Genomic DNA, 18,846 nt, shown 5'->3' on the forward strand with positions numbered 1-18,846 from the left:
AGTAGATCCAGACGCTGCTGCCAGGAACTACAAACTTTGGATTCAGGCAGCTACTGACAACCTTGCACCACTATAAAGTAAAAGTTTAAAGAAAAGTTGCCCCTCCGCTCCCTGGTGTAACTCTGAACTTAAAACCTACAAGCAATACTGTCGGAAACAGGAGAGAATATGGAGGAAGGATTACAGTCTAACTGAAAAAGAAAATTGAAACAATGCGTTGCCAAATATAAAGCCCTTATTACAGCCACCAAATAAAAATTCAATACTTTAAAAATAGACCAGGCAAAAAACTCCTCCAAGGAGCTCTTTCGCACTATCACTACTTTAACTACTATTCCTACTCCCAATCCCACCGTACCCAGTAGTAATTTTTGCAATGCCCTGGCACTCTTCTTTCAGAAGAAGGTTCAGGACATTTTTGACAGTTTTCTGATAACTAATCAGTGTGCTCTAGTGCCTGCCCCTTTTTACCCCTACGCAGATGAGGAATCCAGGTCTATTACAGAATTCTCTATGCTATCTGACCAGTCAATCCTGACCACTAATTCAGGTTCCCCCATTGATCACTGTCCCGCTTCCATAATTCAGATATTGTGGCAAAACAGCTTTCTACTATTTTTAACACCATGTTTCAACCAGGGATTTTTCCTGCAAACTAGAAGAAAGCTTCAGTTTTGCCACTCTTAAAAAAATCAAATCTTGATCCCCTAGACACCAACAGATACCGTCCCATAGCTAGGCTGCCTTTTCCAGCCATATATGTGGAAAAAGCACTGAACGAACAGCTTACATCTTTCATTGAACAAAGCAACCTATTAGATTCCTCTCAATTGGAGTTCCGCAGTGGACATGGCATAGAGACTTCCCTTATAGTTGATATTGATGAGATTTGCGCAACCCTGGATAGTGGTAGAAGAATGGCCCTGGTCGTAGTTGATCTCTCCACCGCGTTTGATACAGTCAGCCACGTTCGTGTGGTCGACCGATTAAACGCTTTAGGAGTTAAGAGCCAGGCAATTGCCTTACTTAAATCCTTCCTGACGTCTAGAGTTCAATCAGTTAATCTTGACTAATACACTTCGGAATCCTATGTTCCACCATGCGGTGTCCCCCAGGGCTCATCATACAGCTTATCATCGTTCGACATCTATGTCACTCCTCTGGTAGCACTTATTAGACCTTTTGGGTTCTCATTGGTTTCATATGCCGATGACACCCAGATAGTAGTATCCCTTTCCAATTCTAATAAAGGCAATGATGAATCCTTTCGCAACTGTATGTCCGCAGTTAGCGACTGGATAGGAAAAAACTGCCTCAAATTAAATTCTGCTAAAATTGAGGTGAGGCTGTTTGGCCATAACACATTCTTCTGGACCCCATCATGCTGGCCCAAAGATATGGGGACTCTTCCCATCCCTAAGAATAAAGTCAAGAACATAGGAGTTCTACTGGGCAATAAATTAAAAAACAAGAATCAGGTTAATGCAGCAATCTCTTCTTCTTTTTTTATCTTAAAAACCTTAAAGAAAATAAAAAATCTGATCCTTCATGACCTTCTGAAATCCGTGGTCATTGCTGTAGTGCTTTCACACATCAACTACTGCAATGGTCTCTATCTCAGTTTGCAAGTGAATATTATGTGGAAATTGCAAACTGTACGGAATTCCACTGAGAGAATGCTTAATAATCTGCCTAAATTCCAATCTGATATGCCAGCATTGAACGATCTCCACTGGCTTCCAGTGAGAAAGCGAGCTGCTTTTAAATCTTTATGTATTACTTATAAGGCGTTGGCTGGTACAGGTCCGGAGTATTTGAAAAATACATTTTGCTGTTACACTCCTAATAGACTCCTCCACTCCAGCCTGGCGTTGTGTCTCGGCACAGACTGACTTCTTGGGGTGGCAGAGCAAGGCCGGACTGAGACCAGCATCCGGCCCTGGCAGGTTGCTTCTCCACCAGCCCTGGTAATGGGAGGGGAGGGGGTTGTTACCCGCAAAGCACTGCTACCGCTTTTCTTACAGAGGGCCGATTTTGCAGCGCTGCTACAAAATCGGCACTCTGTAAGAAAAGCGGCCCCCTGCGACAACAAAACCGGCCCCCACCCCTCCAGCCCACCGGGGAAATGCCCGGTGCCCACAAATGCCAGACCGGCCCTGTGGCAGAGGCTTTGTGAAAAACACCCACTCCTTTGGAATGAACATAGTGGTCGATTAGGATGGCGGTCGGACTTGCATTCGTCCGCCACCCCCGAGGTGGAGGGACCGTCCGCAGGGGCAGCGGCGTTCCCTCCATTGGGATTAGGATGTGACCCCACCCTGGCGGTCACATCCTGTATCTTTAACCTTGCGGCAGGTGCTGCTTGAAGCAGCACCCGCCGCAAGGTTAAATATGCATGCTTTGCATTTACATGCACAAAGCGGCAGGCACCTAGCGGTGCCTGCCGCTTTGTACATGCAAATGCAGGGGGGTACCATAGGTACCCCCCATGTGCACCCCCCACCCCCTGACACCCTGGGGGCCCGCAAGGGCCCCCTAGAAGCTAAAGCCCACATGCTTTTCCACAGCGGAAAATCCGCCGCGGAAAAGCATGTTTACTAATCCATCGTAATTTGGCTGGCGGTGTCTTGCAGACACTGCCACCAAATTGCGGCCTACACCCACGGATCAGCGGCGGATGGACCTGCCGTCCGTTGCTGCTCCCACCGCCATCATAATCTGGCGGTGGGTGTTTTGCAGGTCCGGAGCGGTGAATCCGCATCCTCCGGGCCAGTGGTGGCTTCCACCGGCCAGAGGATGCGGATTCACCTCATTAATAATCGACCCCTTAGTCTTGATTTAAAAACTGCCCCCACTCTCCTTATATTTTTTAGGAAAAAATTCGAAACCTGGCTTTACTACAAATAATATATCTTTCACCTTCTTGTTATCTCTGTACTCTCTCTTGCTCAGATCAGCGGCAAGACACCTCAGAGCATGAGAGCGCTTTATAAAACCCAAAATCAAATCAAATCAAGCTCATGTCTTATTTTTACCCAACTGTTCATCTCTTTACCTAGCTGTCCATTCTTATTTAGTCTTGCTTCCCTTTACCAAGATGTTTTTCTCTTTGCATTGCATCCATTTGTTTGTGCATATGTCCATATCTTTGAGCTGTTGTCCAAATCTTCACTCAGCAGTGCCCCTCTTTGCCCATCTCTTTTCCCAGCTGCTCATATCTTTGCCTACCTTTCAATTCCTTTGCCAAACTGTTGATCTCTTTGCCCAGTAGTCTATCTCTTTGTCCGGCAATCTCTTTGTGCCAGCAATCATTATCGTTGTCGAGAGTTCCATCTTTTTGGCCAGCTGCCCATCTCTGTTCTCGGCTGCCCTCCCTTTGGCCAGCTGCCCATAGCTTTGCCAATCTGAACATTGTTTTGATTTACTGTTCTCCTATTTGTCCATCTCCTTGTCCAACAGTCCGTGCATTTGTGTGGCCGCACTCCTCTTTGCATTGATGCCCATCCTTTGGTTCAGCCGTCCTCCCCTTTGTCTATGCCAAGCTACCCTTCTCATTAGCAGCTTCCCCGCCATTAGCCTAGATGCCCATCTCTTAGGCCAGATCTCCATCCCTTCCCATAGTTCTCCATCCCTTAGCCCAGTGCTCCACCATTTTCCCCAGCCTTCTCTCCTTTTGTTCAGCTCTTCCTCTTAGCCCAGCTCTCCATCTTTTGCCACAGTCTCCATCCCTCTGCTCAGCTATTCATACCATTGCCCAGCTCTTTATCCTTTTCTACAGGTCTCCATCCCTTTGCCTGGCTTTCAATTTCTTTGCCTGGCTCTCCATCCCTTTGCCGAGATCCCATCCCTTTGTGCAGCTCCCAATCCCATTGTCTAGCTCTCCATACTTTTGCCTGACTCTCCGTCCCTTTAACTGGCTCTCCATCACTTTGCCTAGCTCTTAATTCCTTAGCCCAGCTCTCCATTAATTTGCCTGGCTGTCCATCCCTTTGCCTAGCTCTTCATCCTTTGCCCCGCTATCCATACCTTTGCCTTGCTCTCCATCTCTTAGCCCAGCTCTCCATCCCTTAGCCCACCTCTCCATCCCTTTGCCCAGTTCTCCATTCCTGTGCCTAGCTCTCCATCCGTTTGCCCACCTCGCCATCCCTTTGCCCAGTTCTCCATCCCTTTGCCTAGCTCTCCATCCCTTTGCCTTGCCCTCCATCCCTTTGCCTTGCTCTCCATCCCTTTGCCCGGCCCTCCATCCCTATGCCTGGCTCTCCATATCTTTGCCTAGCTGTCTAACCCGTTGTCTACCTCTCCATCCCTTTGCCCCGCTCTCCATCCCTTTACCCCGCTCCCCATCCCTTTGCCTGGCTCTCCATCCCTTTGCCTCCAGCTCTCCATCTCTTTGCCTAGCTCTCCATCCCTTTGCTTAGCTCTCATCCCTTTGCCTGGCTCTCCATCCCTTTGCCTGGCTCTCCATCTCTTTGCCTAGCTCTCCATCCCTTTGCTTAGCTCTCATCCCTTTGCCTGGCTCTCCATCCCTTTGCCCGGCCCTCCATCCCTATGCCTGGCCCTCCATCCCTATGCCTGGCTCCCAATCCTGCCTAGCTCTACCATCCCCTTTACTCGGCTGTTCTTCTGTTTGCCCATCTCTTGGGTATCTCTCCACCTCTTTGACTAGTGGCTCGGTACTTTGCTCATTCGCCTAACCATTCGCCCATCTATCATCACTGATCATTTATTCGCCTATCCCTTCGTGGGCGGATCATTCCTCTTGTCACATGATATTACCTGGCACATCCATTCACCTTGCTCATATTATCTAGGGCTTGATAAGTTTACCCAGTCATTCACTTCACTGTTTCCACTGAGTTATTCTGTTGATACAAAAGGAAAACATGTCTGTCCCCCCTTGAAGTGTGCTGCTGTGTGGTTCATGTCCTGCCTCCCAGACAGTGTTACCTTCAGCTCGGTCTTCCCCCTGACATCCACCTTATAACCTTCCTGCAGGCTCTTCAGGATGTTGACTGTACTCACGTTTACGTGAATACGGCAAGCTGGAGAGAGAAATAAAAGAGGTGCAATTGCATACGTGACTTAACGAAAAACATAGAACTTTGAAATCATTAAATGTCAAGCAAGGGAAATGCCAGCAGGTCTGGCCTTAGCAAGCTCGTGAGATGGATTCCTTTTTTTGAAATTGTCATGGATCCATATGCCACAACAAAGTTTTAAAAAACGAAAACATGCTACCACCTAAATGTGGCAGCCAGTATGTTTGCAAAATAAATGTATGCACAATTAATCATTGCGTATTATCTTAATAAAGATTTAGCAAGCATACAGGTATAGGGGAAACTATTAGTAGTTTTAATGCACATCCCCCCAAAAATTGTTTTTCATTGGCGCACATGGAAGGGACTATTGTCTTTCAATCACTGTAACCCAAAGTCATATTTAAAACACATAATTGACTAAGACATTTAAAAAAAAAGTATTAGGAATAGAAAGCAAAAACAATGGCGAAGTAAAGACCTTGCCCACCAGCCATGGTACTGAGTGCCACCTCTTTTTAGGTAGTTGTGCACATGTGATCATGAGAAATGTCGTCACTGACAGGCAGTGGCGGCTGGTGACATTTGAAAGTGGTGGGGTGGAAACGGATAATCATACTGCACTGTAGCAAGCGAGCGGAGCGAGCGAGCCCGAACCCCCTAAGCAGGGTTCGGGGGCATTTCCCCAGAGAACATTTTGAAAAAATAGTGGAAAAATTGTGCATTTTCAAGCAAATTTGAGTAAGCAGGAAGGTTAATAAAGCAATTGTGAAAGTGCAGGTATTACATTATTAAAGAGCTGTCACATAACATAGGTAGCTGCTTATTCAGTATAACCACAGTGCTTCAGAACAGACTCCTGCAGCCTTAGGAGAAAAACGGCCCGGGGCGCTGGTCTGTGACCGAATCAGGGAGGGTGCGGGCCCGGGGCTTGAGACACACTCGTGAGAAGGGGGGTGCGCACTCGCAGTCCTTCAGGAAGAAGGACCTTCAGGCGAGAAGAGGGTGCGAATGCATGGGTGAAATATGTGAGAGCATGTCTCCTGTCCCGGGACTATATATGGGACAGCATGAACCCACACAGTATATGGGACAGCATGAACCCGCCCTACACCCCAAGACCAGGGCTGTTCTGAAGGGTTCAGGGCAATGCAACTAAGAGCCAATAGATGTTGGGAACTATGCCTAGGACGTGGCAGAATGTTAACTTGCCCCAACTGCCTGAACAGTTAGTGGGAAACTGAGAATTCAATGCAGGTCTCTTAATGAGGCCGATTGCTTTTCTACAGGTTTAACTGTAACCTTCCTTCCCGTCGATGCCCTGCAGTTAAAAGGCTGTCCAGTAAAAAGTAACAAAATATTTTAGCTATTAATTATTCATCCAAGGTTCAGGACAATCCCCAGTTGGCAGCACTAGCATAGGCACAAAGAAATATCTAGCCAACACTCAATACACTGCAGACTTGTAGCCTAGCGAAAAGCAACAGACATGCAGGTTGTTACGTAGGTAATATTTTCAAGTAGGCACACTACTCAGAAAATTCCCAACCTAAAGCGCAGGAACGAAACTGTTTGCAAGATTTCCTGTCCCATCTAGCATAGATGGACAAGATACAGAGATTAAAGGCGAGCTCTTGTAAACCGTTCAAAAAACATTTCTAAAGACTCGGATAAGCAAAGAAACAAATCTTAATACCAACTCTGCATATTAACACGTTAGCAGTCCCTTCCAGACTTAAATCTAGCCAGGATGGGCATGGGGAAAAGGAGGAGCTGGGCAGATAAATCTGCAACCTTCTAAGTGTAAAAATCAGTCTTCCTGAAGTGAAACCAGTTTTAGTGCAGACCTCAACATTGCCCAGTGCTACCTACAAGTGGTACAAGTTGCCTTTTTAAGATTGGAAAAATCCTTTGAACTCAATGATAACCAGCACCCTCACCCCCACAAACAACCAGAGAAATCTAGTCTCCCTAACCCTATTTCAAAACCAAGACAAACACATCCACTTCCACGTTCGCATGTTGAGTTGAAGATATGAAAGAGCTGTAGATACTAGAAGCCGCACGTATCACCAGTGAGTGAAATGTCCTTTGAGAAAGCGAAGAAACAGGCATGTGAGAGTCTTCGTGAACGAAGAGACCCTCAAAAAGACCAATAAGGAGAGCACCACCATCTCACCACAGAATTCATCATGGCAAACTTTAATAGAGCCCTTGTATGGTAGGTAGACAGTACGATGGGGGTAGGGGTGTATATAATTTTCTTTCTGTTTTGATTCAACTGCAATGCCCTTTATTTTCTCCTGTGTATTTAGGAAAACTGTCAACGTCACAATGATGTATGTTTGTTGATGCTGCGGGTCACCGACCTCCGCCCTTTACGAGTGTTTAAAAATAACTTTAATAGAGCCGGGTTGCACATAAATGGAGGCCATTATCAAACAGAGCTTCATAGGAAGCTGCCGTACATTATAACCTGTTCTCATCCATGTACGTGGGACTGGTGGAATACGAAAAGAGAACATTCGGGCCACTATCTGCAGGTGAGGTTTTCCAAAACACCGTGTGGGAGAGATGCTCCCAGAATCTGCAATGCATGTCTGTGATGTTCTCAAATATACGATAGAAAAACATCATTGCACATCACAAAAAGTCTCTTTCAATCATTTGCTGTAAGCACGCATAGACCCAATTTCTTTGTTCAAAGGAAACACGTAGTGCATCCTAAATCCTAACTTTATTTCTTTTTAAAACACAGTTCTTGACAGCCGACGCGCGTTTCGCCCCCTATGGGCTTTCTCAAGGCAAATCTCCAATTTGTACGATACTTTATCTTCCAATACTTGCGTATTACACGCTCCTTTTAAAGGGCGTCCGCCCAATATATATCATCCAAATCTAGTAGCACTCTATCAGAGGTTGCAGTTGTCCTCACTCACTTTCAATGTGTGATCCATGATTGTTTCCAACATAAATTCCAAAGACTGTCTTCCACCGATATCACGTTCAAAACCAGGTTCTCAAATATACCCTGCCCCTGCCCTCACTGAGAGGATCTGAACTCTGACCTCCAGTCCATCCATGGTAACCACAGCCTCCAATCCATTCTCGGACCGCCGACCTGCCAGACACACCCAGGACCTAATCTATCCATTCTAGTGCTCCCCGACCCCATGCCACCCTCGGACTCCCTTCCGTCCCCAGACCTTAATCTCAGACCGCATAAGAAACCAAAGTAGGGCATCATGCCTGACATATAAGCTTGACTCTGACTCGGCCCAGCCCCAAAACGCCTGTAGCCCAGTCAATGTACGTGACGCCCGATGCATTTGCAAACAGATCAGCCCACCTCTGTACCTAAGTGCGTAGACTGTAGACACCGCGGCCCCCTTGGCCACGCCATTCCTTACTGCCTTCAAGAGCTCATTACGATTTTTAGAACCATTTAATGCAGAACAGTTAACCAACCGGTCCCAGGCCCAACGCTAAACCTAAATATCCTCCTCTGTACGCACTCACAGTCAGGAAGTTCACTTACATAATTCCAAAGCTGCTTTTAGGTGAAGCTGCTTGGAACCAGAAGCAAGCAACTTAAGTGCGAAAAACGTATGTGGACGCGAAAGCAGCACACAAGGAGGCAGCATGTCTGAGGACTCTACTCCCTCAAGACAGTGGAGAGGACAGCAAAAAATATGCATGTGGTGTCTAAAAAATAGAGACAAGCTGCATGACGCCATTAGCAATGGTGCCAATGGTCCTGGTGCAAGCAAGGAAAACTACCCATTTGGCTGCAAGTGGGCAGTAAAAGTGAACAACTATCAGGGCATAGGCCGCTCAAGCCCATGGGCACCCCTGTCACTACACCAAAGGCAGCTATGCCCCTGGTCCCCCTAAAAAGCCTGTGACGCAATGTATAATCAGGGCCACTGGAATTATGCGGCAGGGAAGGACCACATTTTGCGGCAAGAAAACACAAATGATGTGGTTTAATGTGGCACATTTTACGATCGTAATACTGCATGTTTTTGTCATCTTTGCACTTGTTAACACTTCCTGGGCATTGCTTGACTCTCATTAGCACCGGTTTAACACAAAAATATAGCAATAAGCAACAGAATGGTGACCAATCAAGCTTTACAGAGGACCTTCCACTGAGGGGCAGCACGTGTTGCTGCGTCTTTAGAAACTTTTGAAACCTTTGAGATAGAAATGAACCTTTTTTTATTACAATCTGAAGATTATGCAGAAGACAATGGATTATGTGGCGGATACGGCAAATGCATACTTAAGCGAAAAACGACGCGGTCGCATAATTACATGATAGCAGTGGCCCTGTATAATGCTACCCTTGACGATTCAGTTGCTGTTTGCCGGGTTCTTACTCTGTGTATACCGATGAATCTTTGTAGACTTTCAGGCCCAAGGAGCATTTTATATTGCAATGATGCCCGCCTGGTCCGATCAAAAGGGGATTTGTATTATTAGCCCCTGCTCCAAAATGCAGCATGCTGTTCTCTGAGAAGCCAGAGTTCGCTGATGTGTGGAATGATTAAAATAAAGATTCACACCCATGGAGGAATGAAATCCACTAAATGCAGAAAGAATGTGAGTCCTATAACCGGTCGCCAGGAGTACCCCACTTACCTCGCTTTTGTTACCATAGTGGCCTTCCTTCAGGTTCAGCTGTAAACATCTTTCCTTGTGTGAGTGCGCAGCGCCGCTCATATAAGTGTGCGTGTTGAGCGGTGTAAGTCCACGCGCGGTGTGTGGGAGCACGTTTTCTATAATGCCGGTGGCCGCCACCCTTTGCACGTGGGTTCAATCCTGTTTCTCACACATTATGAGACCCGGGAGTGCCGGGTCCCTGCCTGTTTGTGTGCTGTAGGGGAGGAGGAGGGGGGAAGGTACTACTGGGTGTGCGCATGCGTGGGCCAGTCAAAAAAATGACTAGCCCAAAATGCGCGCACACACACTCAGTGCCTGCTGCGCTACCTATGGCTTCGCTGTCACTCATTGCCGCAGCCCCGCCCCCACTGCCTTCCGCGATTCCGAATCTGTCGGGCTTGTCCCGCTGGCTCTCTCTGCCGCAAACAGTACTGCGAGTGCGCTTAGTGAAGCGCGGATACATTATTTTTGAAGCCTATAGTATTTACTACTTCCTGCAGCGTGCGGTCGTCCATGGTCAGTGGGGCAACACCCCAACGCCCCTAATGGACGCACCGCCACTGCTGACAGGCAAGAGAGGCAATAACTGAAATGGGCTGAACCATTGCCACATGCATTATGCTGCTGCAGGCACACACAAAATGTGAATGGCAGCAGGACAGATCAAGAGAAGGTGTGTGCATTCGTGCATCTATTTGTATTCATCAATTTCCTTGATTTCATGAGGCTGGGAAGGCAGCTAATGCTAACTTCAGGCAAGACCAACACATGTGAATATTGTATTGCAAATGGCAAATAAATACATTATTAGCTTGTTTTCTTGCTTCCACTCTGCATGTCCTTCTTTACTCAACAGCCAATTGAACGTTTAATAATTTAAAGGCCCTCCTATCTTCCAATACCAGAAATGGATAAGAAATCCCACTCTATTCAGCCAAGAAGACCATATGTTCAATTACTAAGTAATACATATCAAACCCAAAGCAGGATATCACTGTATGAAGTCCATCCAGCCTATGGTTTTCCATCAGGAGGTTAAGCAGATTAAAGCAAAAGGGGATCCTATTGTATATAAGACCAGCACACACACATGGCTCCAGTGGACTCAATGGATTAATGCCCAAGGAGAGTCCCACAAGTGCAGACAAAGCATAAAACTCTCCTGTGATGAGTCGGATAGCCTGACAACACCCCATGATCACATACTCAAGAAGCCCGTGGCAGGAATATAGCAATTGGTGAATTATCCCTATTTATTGGTCCCATGAATCCATGCTTTGTTATGAAACCATCAATGAGGGAGGCTAACACATCATTAAACTCTTCACAAAGTAAGACATTTGATGTTATGTTATTCAGTACTTGTAAGGCGTGCAGCTACTCAATAGATTCGCCAAAAATGTATTGGCCACAGTGCTACTATACAGGATTTAAAACACATGGGTCTTGTAATCTGTCAACTTTTAGATACTTTACAATTCCAACATGAGAGTCGTTAGAAGCTCTAGAAAACGAAGAAAGGGAAAAACACGTGACTTACGCAGGCCTGTAGATTCCATGCGGGAGGCAGTGTTCACCGTGTCCCCAAAGAGGCAGTATCGAGGCATCGTGAGCCCCACCACGCCCGCTACGCAGGGCCCTACCAATGAACAAAGAGAAGCCAAGATTAGAAGAACTTCTAGTGCACCTTCATTTTGAAGGCTTCATTGTCATCGTATCCCCCTTTTAACCTGCCAAAGGCCTCCTCTGCAGTCTAAGAGACCATGATATCACAAAAGCATTTCTTCCATTTGCTTTCACTGGATCAGCCACTTGAACATCTCATGTAAACCCCTTGCTAGACAGGGGCCAGGCTGAGACTCAAGAAATTAGAGAAGAAGACAGTGAGCAGGAGAAAATGACAGACACAACAGAAGGTGGTGCTGGAGAGACAGGAGTAGAAAAAAAAGTTGTGATTGATGGTATGAGAGGTAAACTCTTGGTGGATTGAGCTGCTTCACATGCCCACCTTAAAATCACACAATATCATGAACAATAGGAGAATATGTGCTAAACTAGCATATAGTCAACAAACTTTGTTAATTTGAGCAATACTCTTATAATGAAACTTTGCAAATGGAATGCAAAGGCAATGAACTAGTCAGTACAATGTGCTGTTTACCTGCGGCAGAGATATGTGTGGACCCTACAGGTCTACACAGAGATCCTGATAGGGCATAACTCTGCTACTTATCCTTCTGAGGTCAATAGAAAAGGCCCCACTGTATTGGATAATCATAACACCCATTATTTTCAGCACTTGCAGTATAACTTAATGGGCACCTGGGGCTTGCAAACAAGCTTGCTATCTGATGCTTTGAAGATCTTCTGAACAAAATTAAAGTCAAAGCCAACACAGCTTTGTCAAACACATGTAGGGGCAGATTTATGTTGGGAATGCGCCATGTTTGCGTCACGCAACAGCGGCGTAAACATGGCGCATCCCTACGACCCATTTACAACGTGACGCATCTAGGCAGATGCGTCACGTTGTAAAGCCCTGCGCCACTTGTGGGCGTTCCGGCGCAGGGTGGGCATTCCATAAGATTTCACTCAGTCACTTTCAGTCCAATGCTGCGTCAAAACCCTGCGCCTGCTTGAAGCAGGCGTAGGTCTTGATGCAGCATTGTAAAGATGGGGCACCCCCGAGCCTTGCTGGAGCTGCGTCGCACTTGCGACGCAACACCAGCAATGCGCCACCTTTACTCACGCATCTGTGCCGTTTTTGCCCCATGGTGCGCCGCATTGTAAATGCGGCGCACCATGGGTGGCGGAGCAGCGGCGCAAAATAACTGGTGCATCCCTGGGGATGCGCCAGTTATCATAAATCTGCCCCGTAATATGTAAAATAATTGAGTAAAATTAGAAGTCCTCAGGCACACCAACTTTGCAACAGTACTACGCTCCTTTCAAACTGGCTGTGCACAAGGATTCAGACGAGATTCTGTGACTCGCTTTGCAAGATAGCTAATGGAAGAAGCGGATTCACCAAACTCATGTCAGCCCATGCATGTGCACATACAAATATATATAAATATATGAAAATATGTCCCAGTTTTTCAACCTTCATTTTGGAATCGCTTCACATTGAGGTAAGGACACAGCAGCAAAACCGGGATTCATTAAATCCTTAGTTTATTCAAAAAACATCACCATTGAGTGCGGACACGCACAAGGCCAACGCGTTTCAGCCCTAGCCTTCAATAGGGTATTTATATATTTTACTGACGGTCGACAGTAGGTAGTTATACTCAGGACCATGTTTCCATAGGAAATGCGCTTTTTGACATGCCTATATCTTTGGCGCAGTTTGACGAATCTTCACAAAATGTTCCCAAAAAAGTGTGCTGGTAATTCTAGCTGTTCATGGAAAGGTTTGGGGCTATCGTCAAGTGGTGGATGAGAGGGTCACGTCCATGCCAATTCATTTAGCATTGTGACTGCCGTTTTCTGAAATATTTTCAGGCCGTCCATACTGGAAACATTCATCCAGATGGAATTGCACTTGGAGAACAAGCACATTGCTTGCATTGACTAAGGACCTTATCTGAACATTGAATTCGGGCTCTATCCAAGAACTGGATGAGTTCACCATCTTCATTGGGTCGATGTACAGCCATTTCACATCTTGAGTAACTCCCCCTATCTATACTATTGTGAAACTGATTTAGGGTGGGAGTTGAACTACACTGAAATCTAAAAATCAGGAAGACCTTCGTCATTTTTTGGCCAGTCTTTCTACTCAAAACGTGGAGTGTTCTGCATCTCTACCAGAATTTGAATCCCAATCCCAACCCCAATCATTTTTATCTATGATATCCTCTGGTGGGTCTCGACATAACTCAGGCGGTCCAGGAGTAGAGGACAGGACCCAGATTGACCTGTTCGCCCAATTGGAGATCGAGCACAGGCTCTTCAAGCAGTGACTGCCCTCACACAGGAAAGAGACAGAGACAAATCACGCTCTCCTCTTAAGCCCCCTTTATCAGAGGATGGTGTCTCTTGAAATATGTTGAATGACTGACCTACCTACATTATTGAGAAATTTGATATTCGTTGTCTTGACACTCATTGAAGAAGATGATGCTGAATAGGTGCTTTAGATAGTAATAGCCCTGTACAGTAAAGAAACAGAGTCAAATCATGTACTCCTCTTACACTTCCCTTCATCTGAAAAGAGCATGTCTTGAACTCTTGAACTTTACGCTGGAAATTCTACCTTCTTACATGGATGAATTGATGAAAGTCTGTTATCTTCTTTTCCTGCTGAAGACAACGATTGGATGAGTACCTGAACATTAGTTCTCCTTGTTATATATTATTTGCTTTATAATGTCCCCATTTTACCCTATTCCTTTTTTCTAATGTATAACTCTGCTAACTTGTATTTGTCCTCACATTGTTATACAATGCTTCTCTACTTATACTTTTATTATTGTTAATCTTTCAATATATGACATGAACAAGGATTACTGGTTATAGACCTGCATTTCTGCTCACTTGTAATATATGCTTCAGAATGTTCCTCCTCTTTTTTAACCCCTTCTTGCATCTTTCTCTCCCTCTTTCTCCTTTTTAACAAATATATATCAAATAATTTAGTTATGGTTATGATGCTATTTAACTATCTGAGTTAATATTCAACTATGCTTGTTTTGACTGTATCCTACATATGATAATTTCCTACGATCTTCTTTTTCTTCCTCCTTTTTTGCCTCCTCTGATTTTCTACTTTTCTTTAATGTTGCACTATTAGGAAGGTTGTCTCCTGCCCCCTATTCCCTCAAACTTTTATCCTGATATCTATATTACGGATTAAATACTCGAGAATTTGAAAACTCGAATACCCACATACTCTTACCTTTCATATATTGTATAATCTTTTATGCTATAAATTAGGATAATTATTTATTGATTATATTTCTTAATTCTTGCTTATTTGCTATGCATGATATGTACTTTAATGTTTCTCCTCTTTCGTTCTCTTCCCACATATCTCCTCCCCCTCTTTCTCTGTTTAACCAATATTTATAATATTAGTTCATTATAATGATATTTGATATTTTATTGTGTCAATATTAAACTATGATACTATTTATCTGCATGGTGTTAATTTTACATATGATAATATTTAATTGTGATAACTCCTATTTATGATATTTAATATTCTGTTTCCTTTACTACTATGTTAAGCAAACTTTGATAATCATATTATGTTTATGATAAACACATATTATATAGACTTTCTTTATTCTTCTCTCTTTCTCTATTTTTTTCTTTGATCTCCTTCTTTTCTTTAACACTGGATTCTCAAGATGCTTATTTCTTTATCCCTATCTCTTCAACTTTTAATTCCAATCTTTATACTGTAGATCAAATAACCTGATCTTCTGAATACTTAGATATTCTTACTATCTCGACCTCAATGCTTTTACTATTATTGTACACATGTAACTTTTACTATTGACTTTGTCGCCAGACGGGGCTCATCCAGTGCACTTAGCCCAAAAGTTCAGACCTGCCAAGAGTAGTCCTGTTTCCCCAGTGCCGTGTTTCCCCCACGAAGCACGTTTACTATTTTTCCCTTTATTTCTTTTGTCTTTCTTCCAGATTTCCTAGAATCTTACTTTCCCCCTTTTCCCTTATTCTCCTGTGTACTTATAAGCAACTTTCTAATTTTTCCTTCCCACAATACTTTAATCTCCTTGGAATTTTCTAGAAGTTTTCTGATATCATCTTTGACCTCTCTCCTTACTCGGAACTTACTTATTTTCCATCTCCCATCTTTTCCCTTTCCTTTTTCTATGACATCTATCTTACATAGCATTTTCCTTATTCTCTATCTCCCTTCTTTACCCTGCTACCCCCCCAAAATGTGTACAGCTTTCACTATTATACTTTATTTTCTTCTTTATTTCACTCCTCCCTTAAACTAATACCTCTCATTCCTTACATGAGTTTTTCCGTCAAACTAGCCTCCTTCGCCTTCTAACATAACTATGACAGCAAACATGTCTTCTTTCTATCATTCATTACGTATTCTTTTGTGGAATATTAATGGGCGTATGTATTTTATTAAACGTAAGAAAGTACTCTCTTATTTGCAAATGAAAAGAACTGATATTGCTCTTCTGCAAGAGGCTCACTTGGATGCTTTAGGATCATCTAAATTACAGCAACATTGGGTGGCAAAAGTAATTCATTGCAGATTGACAACACAATCTTCCTCTGAGAAGGGTCAGCCGCGGAAATGTGGAGTAGCTATTCTCTTACACAAATCACTACACGTCACAATTTTCAACACCTGGGTTGATCCAGAAGGCAGATACATCTATGCTAAGTTAGAAATAGGGGATAGGATCCTTTGTGTGGGCTCAGTATATGTTCCAACGAAAGCTAAAGGTTCCTATCTTCTCAAATTGAACCAATTGCTAATTGAAATTGGAGCATATAGCTGTATTATTGGTGGTGATTGGAATCTAGCTCGTGACACAGTCTGGACAGAACAGGTTCCTTAGATAGATGTTATGAAGAAGACAGAGCTTTGCTAGGATAAATAACATCCGACCACGGATTGGTGGATCATTTGCACCTCTGTCATCCCTCAGATAAGGAATACACCTTCCTTTCTTCTGCTCATGGCCCACAATCCAGGATTGATTATTTTCTTATTTCCCATTCATTAGCATTAGTGAATCCCTAATTTTTGAAGCTGGCCTTTCCGATCACTCCCTGGTTTTTCCTATTCTAGAAATAGGTCTAACTTCCCCAGGCCATAAACCATGGCGTCTGAATGTTCAGAGATACCGCTCACCCAAAGGTAAAGTCCAACTTCGTTCTCATTTTTCTGATTATTTAATCAAAACAAATCATCAGTTACCTCCTGTAGAACCATATGGGCAGCTGCGAAGGCAACTATTTGTGGACAACTAATGAGAGATGCAGCCGATGCCAATAAATCAGTATCCCTGCGTCTTACTGAACTTGAGGCCCAAATTACCTCTCTTACATGGATATATTCTTCTTGTCGCACTAAACCCAACCGCAAGAACTTAGAGTTAGCTAAAAAGGCACTTAACAATCTATATACTTCCAAAGCTGAATATGCCGTCCACGTCTAAAAGGTAGACATTATGAACAGGGGAGTAAGCAGGCGGACTGCTTGCAGCACAGCTGAAACAACGTGAATCTGCCATGGCTATACCTGCAATAAGGACGGAATCAGGTATGATTCTAACTAAGCCACAAGAAATAGTAAATACTTTTGCATCCTTTTATGAAAAACTTTACACTCCTGAGACTTCAGCAAATGAAGATCAATTAGCGGCCTACCTTGCGGATATTGATCATCCATGCCTTACAGATGAAGCTAGGGACTTACTTGATGGTGACATTAGCAGAGAGTAAATTGCTGCAGCCATTGCCAAATTACCTTATCACAAATCACCAGCAGAAGACGGTTTTTATGCAGAGTATTATAAATGGTTTGGGGAAACAACAATTGATACTCTTTATTCTGCCTTTCATGAAGCTGTTAAGACATCCTCACTTGGTCCTATTTTTAATAGGGCATTGATTGCGGTTATCCCTAAGCTGGGAAGAGATCCGCTTGCTTGTGGTAGTTTTCGTCCTATCTCCCTAATAAATGGGGATTTTAAAGTATTGGCAAGTATTTTAGCATCCCGACTCCGCAAAGTCAGTCCATCCCTCATACACCATTCTCAGGTTGGAATTGTCCCAGGTCGTTCCTCCAGAAATCAGCTACGAACATTAGCTCATATTTTATGGGCTGCAAAAGAGATGACGGAAGATGCTGTGGCCCTTTCCCTGGACGCAGAGAAAGCATTTGACCGCATTAACTGGGTCTATCTCTTTGCCGCCATGAAACGTTCTGGCCTAGGGGATCCGTTAATTTCTAAGGTCTGTAGCCCAAGTCAACTGCAGCAGTTTTTTATCGGAACCTTTTCCAATTCAATGGGGTACTCTCCTCCCTTTTTTTTCTTATTGGCGATGGAACCCCTTGCCTCACTTATTCGTCACCCGTCGCAGATTCAGGGAATATCTGTAGCGGGAGGTGTATCTAAGTTATACTTATATGCTGATGATATCCTTCCTACTCTTAAGGATCTCTCTTATTCTTTACCAGCCTTGCTTGAGATTATTAATAGGTTTTCTACCCTTTCTGGTTATAAGGTGAAGCTCTTCCACTCTCTTATGGCACCACAAAAGTATCAATTGATGACATCCCTTTTTTGCTGGAAATCATCACACCTAAAATACTTGGGAATTTTGGTTAATCGTGGATTAGAGGGGATGGTCTCGAATAATAGGACAAATGCAAACTGATTGTGCCAAGTGGTCTCTTTTGTGTTTTTCCATGTCGGGAAGAGTACAAGCGGTATGAATGGTCACTCTAACTTACTTTACTTATGTTCTTGGAATGCTTCCAATTGCAGTTCCCTTATCCACATTGTGCCATGTGGATGCCCGTATACGGGTTTTTGTCTGGGGATCTATGCATCCTCATTTAGCTGGTGCCATACTAATAGCTTGATGCTCCCACAGTGGCTTAGATTTGCCATCGCTGGAGCATTACTCTTTAGCCTTACAACTGGCACAATAAGCTTACCTATTTCCGAGTAAGACAGACACTCCACAATGTGTTACAATAGAACACTCACAACTTAACTGTAATGATGGCCTTGAATTTTTATATGGAGCTCGCAGTTCATGAATATCTCCTCCACATCCTGTGAAGCAAACCACATAATAAAGCATGGCATCAAGCACATCGTCTTCTTAGGGTTGCTCATCGTTTGCATTCTAAAGCTCCACTTTGGGGTAACGAGAGTACCCGAATAAATGGTCATGCGCTTCATTGGTCCAGTTGGAGTTCAAGAGGAATACAGATATTAAATCAGGTCATTCTAAATGGAGATTTTAAATCCTTTGACCTACTTTGTGAGGAATTTGATCTTCCTCTACACCAGATCTTGCGGCATTTGCAACTGTAACACAACCACTTCTTAAAGCTCTTCGTGAGAAATGGCAGGAACGCTTACACATTATCTTAAGGAAACAATTCCCTTCTGACTTCCCCTTA

The 18,846-nt window shown here is 44.0% G+C and overlaps 1 protein-coding gene across 1 annotated transcript in view; it reads right to left on the reverse strand.

Moving 5' to 3' along the window:
* LOC147678438 (retinal guanylyl cyclase 2-like) overlaps positions 1-18,846 on the reverse strand; it is a 276,991-nt gene that overhangs the window by 10,585 nt on the left and 247,560 nt on the right. The window contains exons 16-17 of the mRNA XM_086946580.1: positions 11,245-11,343; positions 4,948-5,042 (exon numbers count right to left, since the gene is read on the reverse strand). Coding sequence (XP_086802706.1) covers positions 4,948-5,042; positions 11,245-11,343 — 194 coding nt within the window. The remainder of the gene's footprint in view (positions 1-4,947; positions 5,043-11,244; positions 11,344-18,846) is intronic.

The sequence above is a fragment of the Lissotriton vulgaris genome, chromosome 12, assembly GCF_964263255.1.
Source record: "Lissotriton vulgaris chromosome 12, aLisVul1.2, whole genome shotgun sequence".
NCBI lineage: Eukaryota > Metazoa > Chordata > Amphibia > Caudata > Salamandridae > Lissotriton > Lissotriton vulgaris.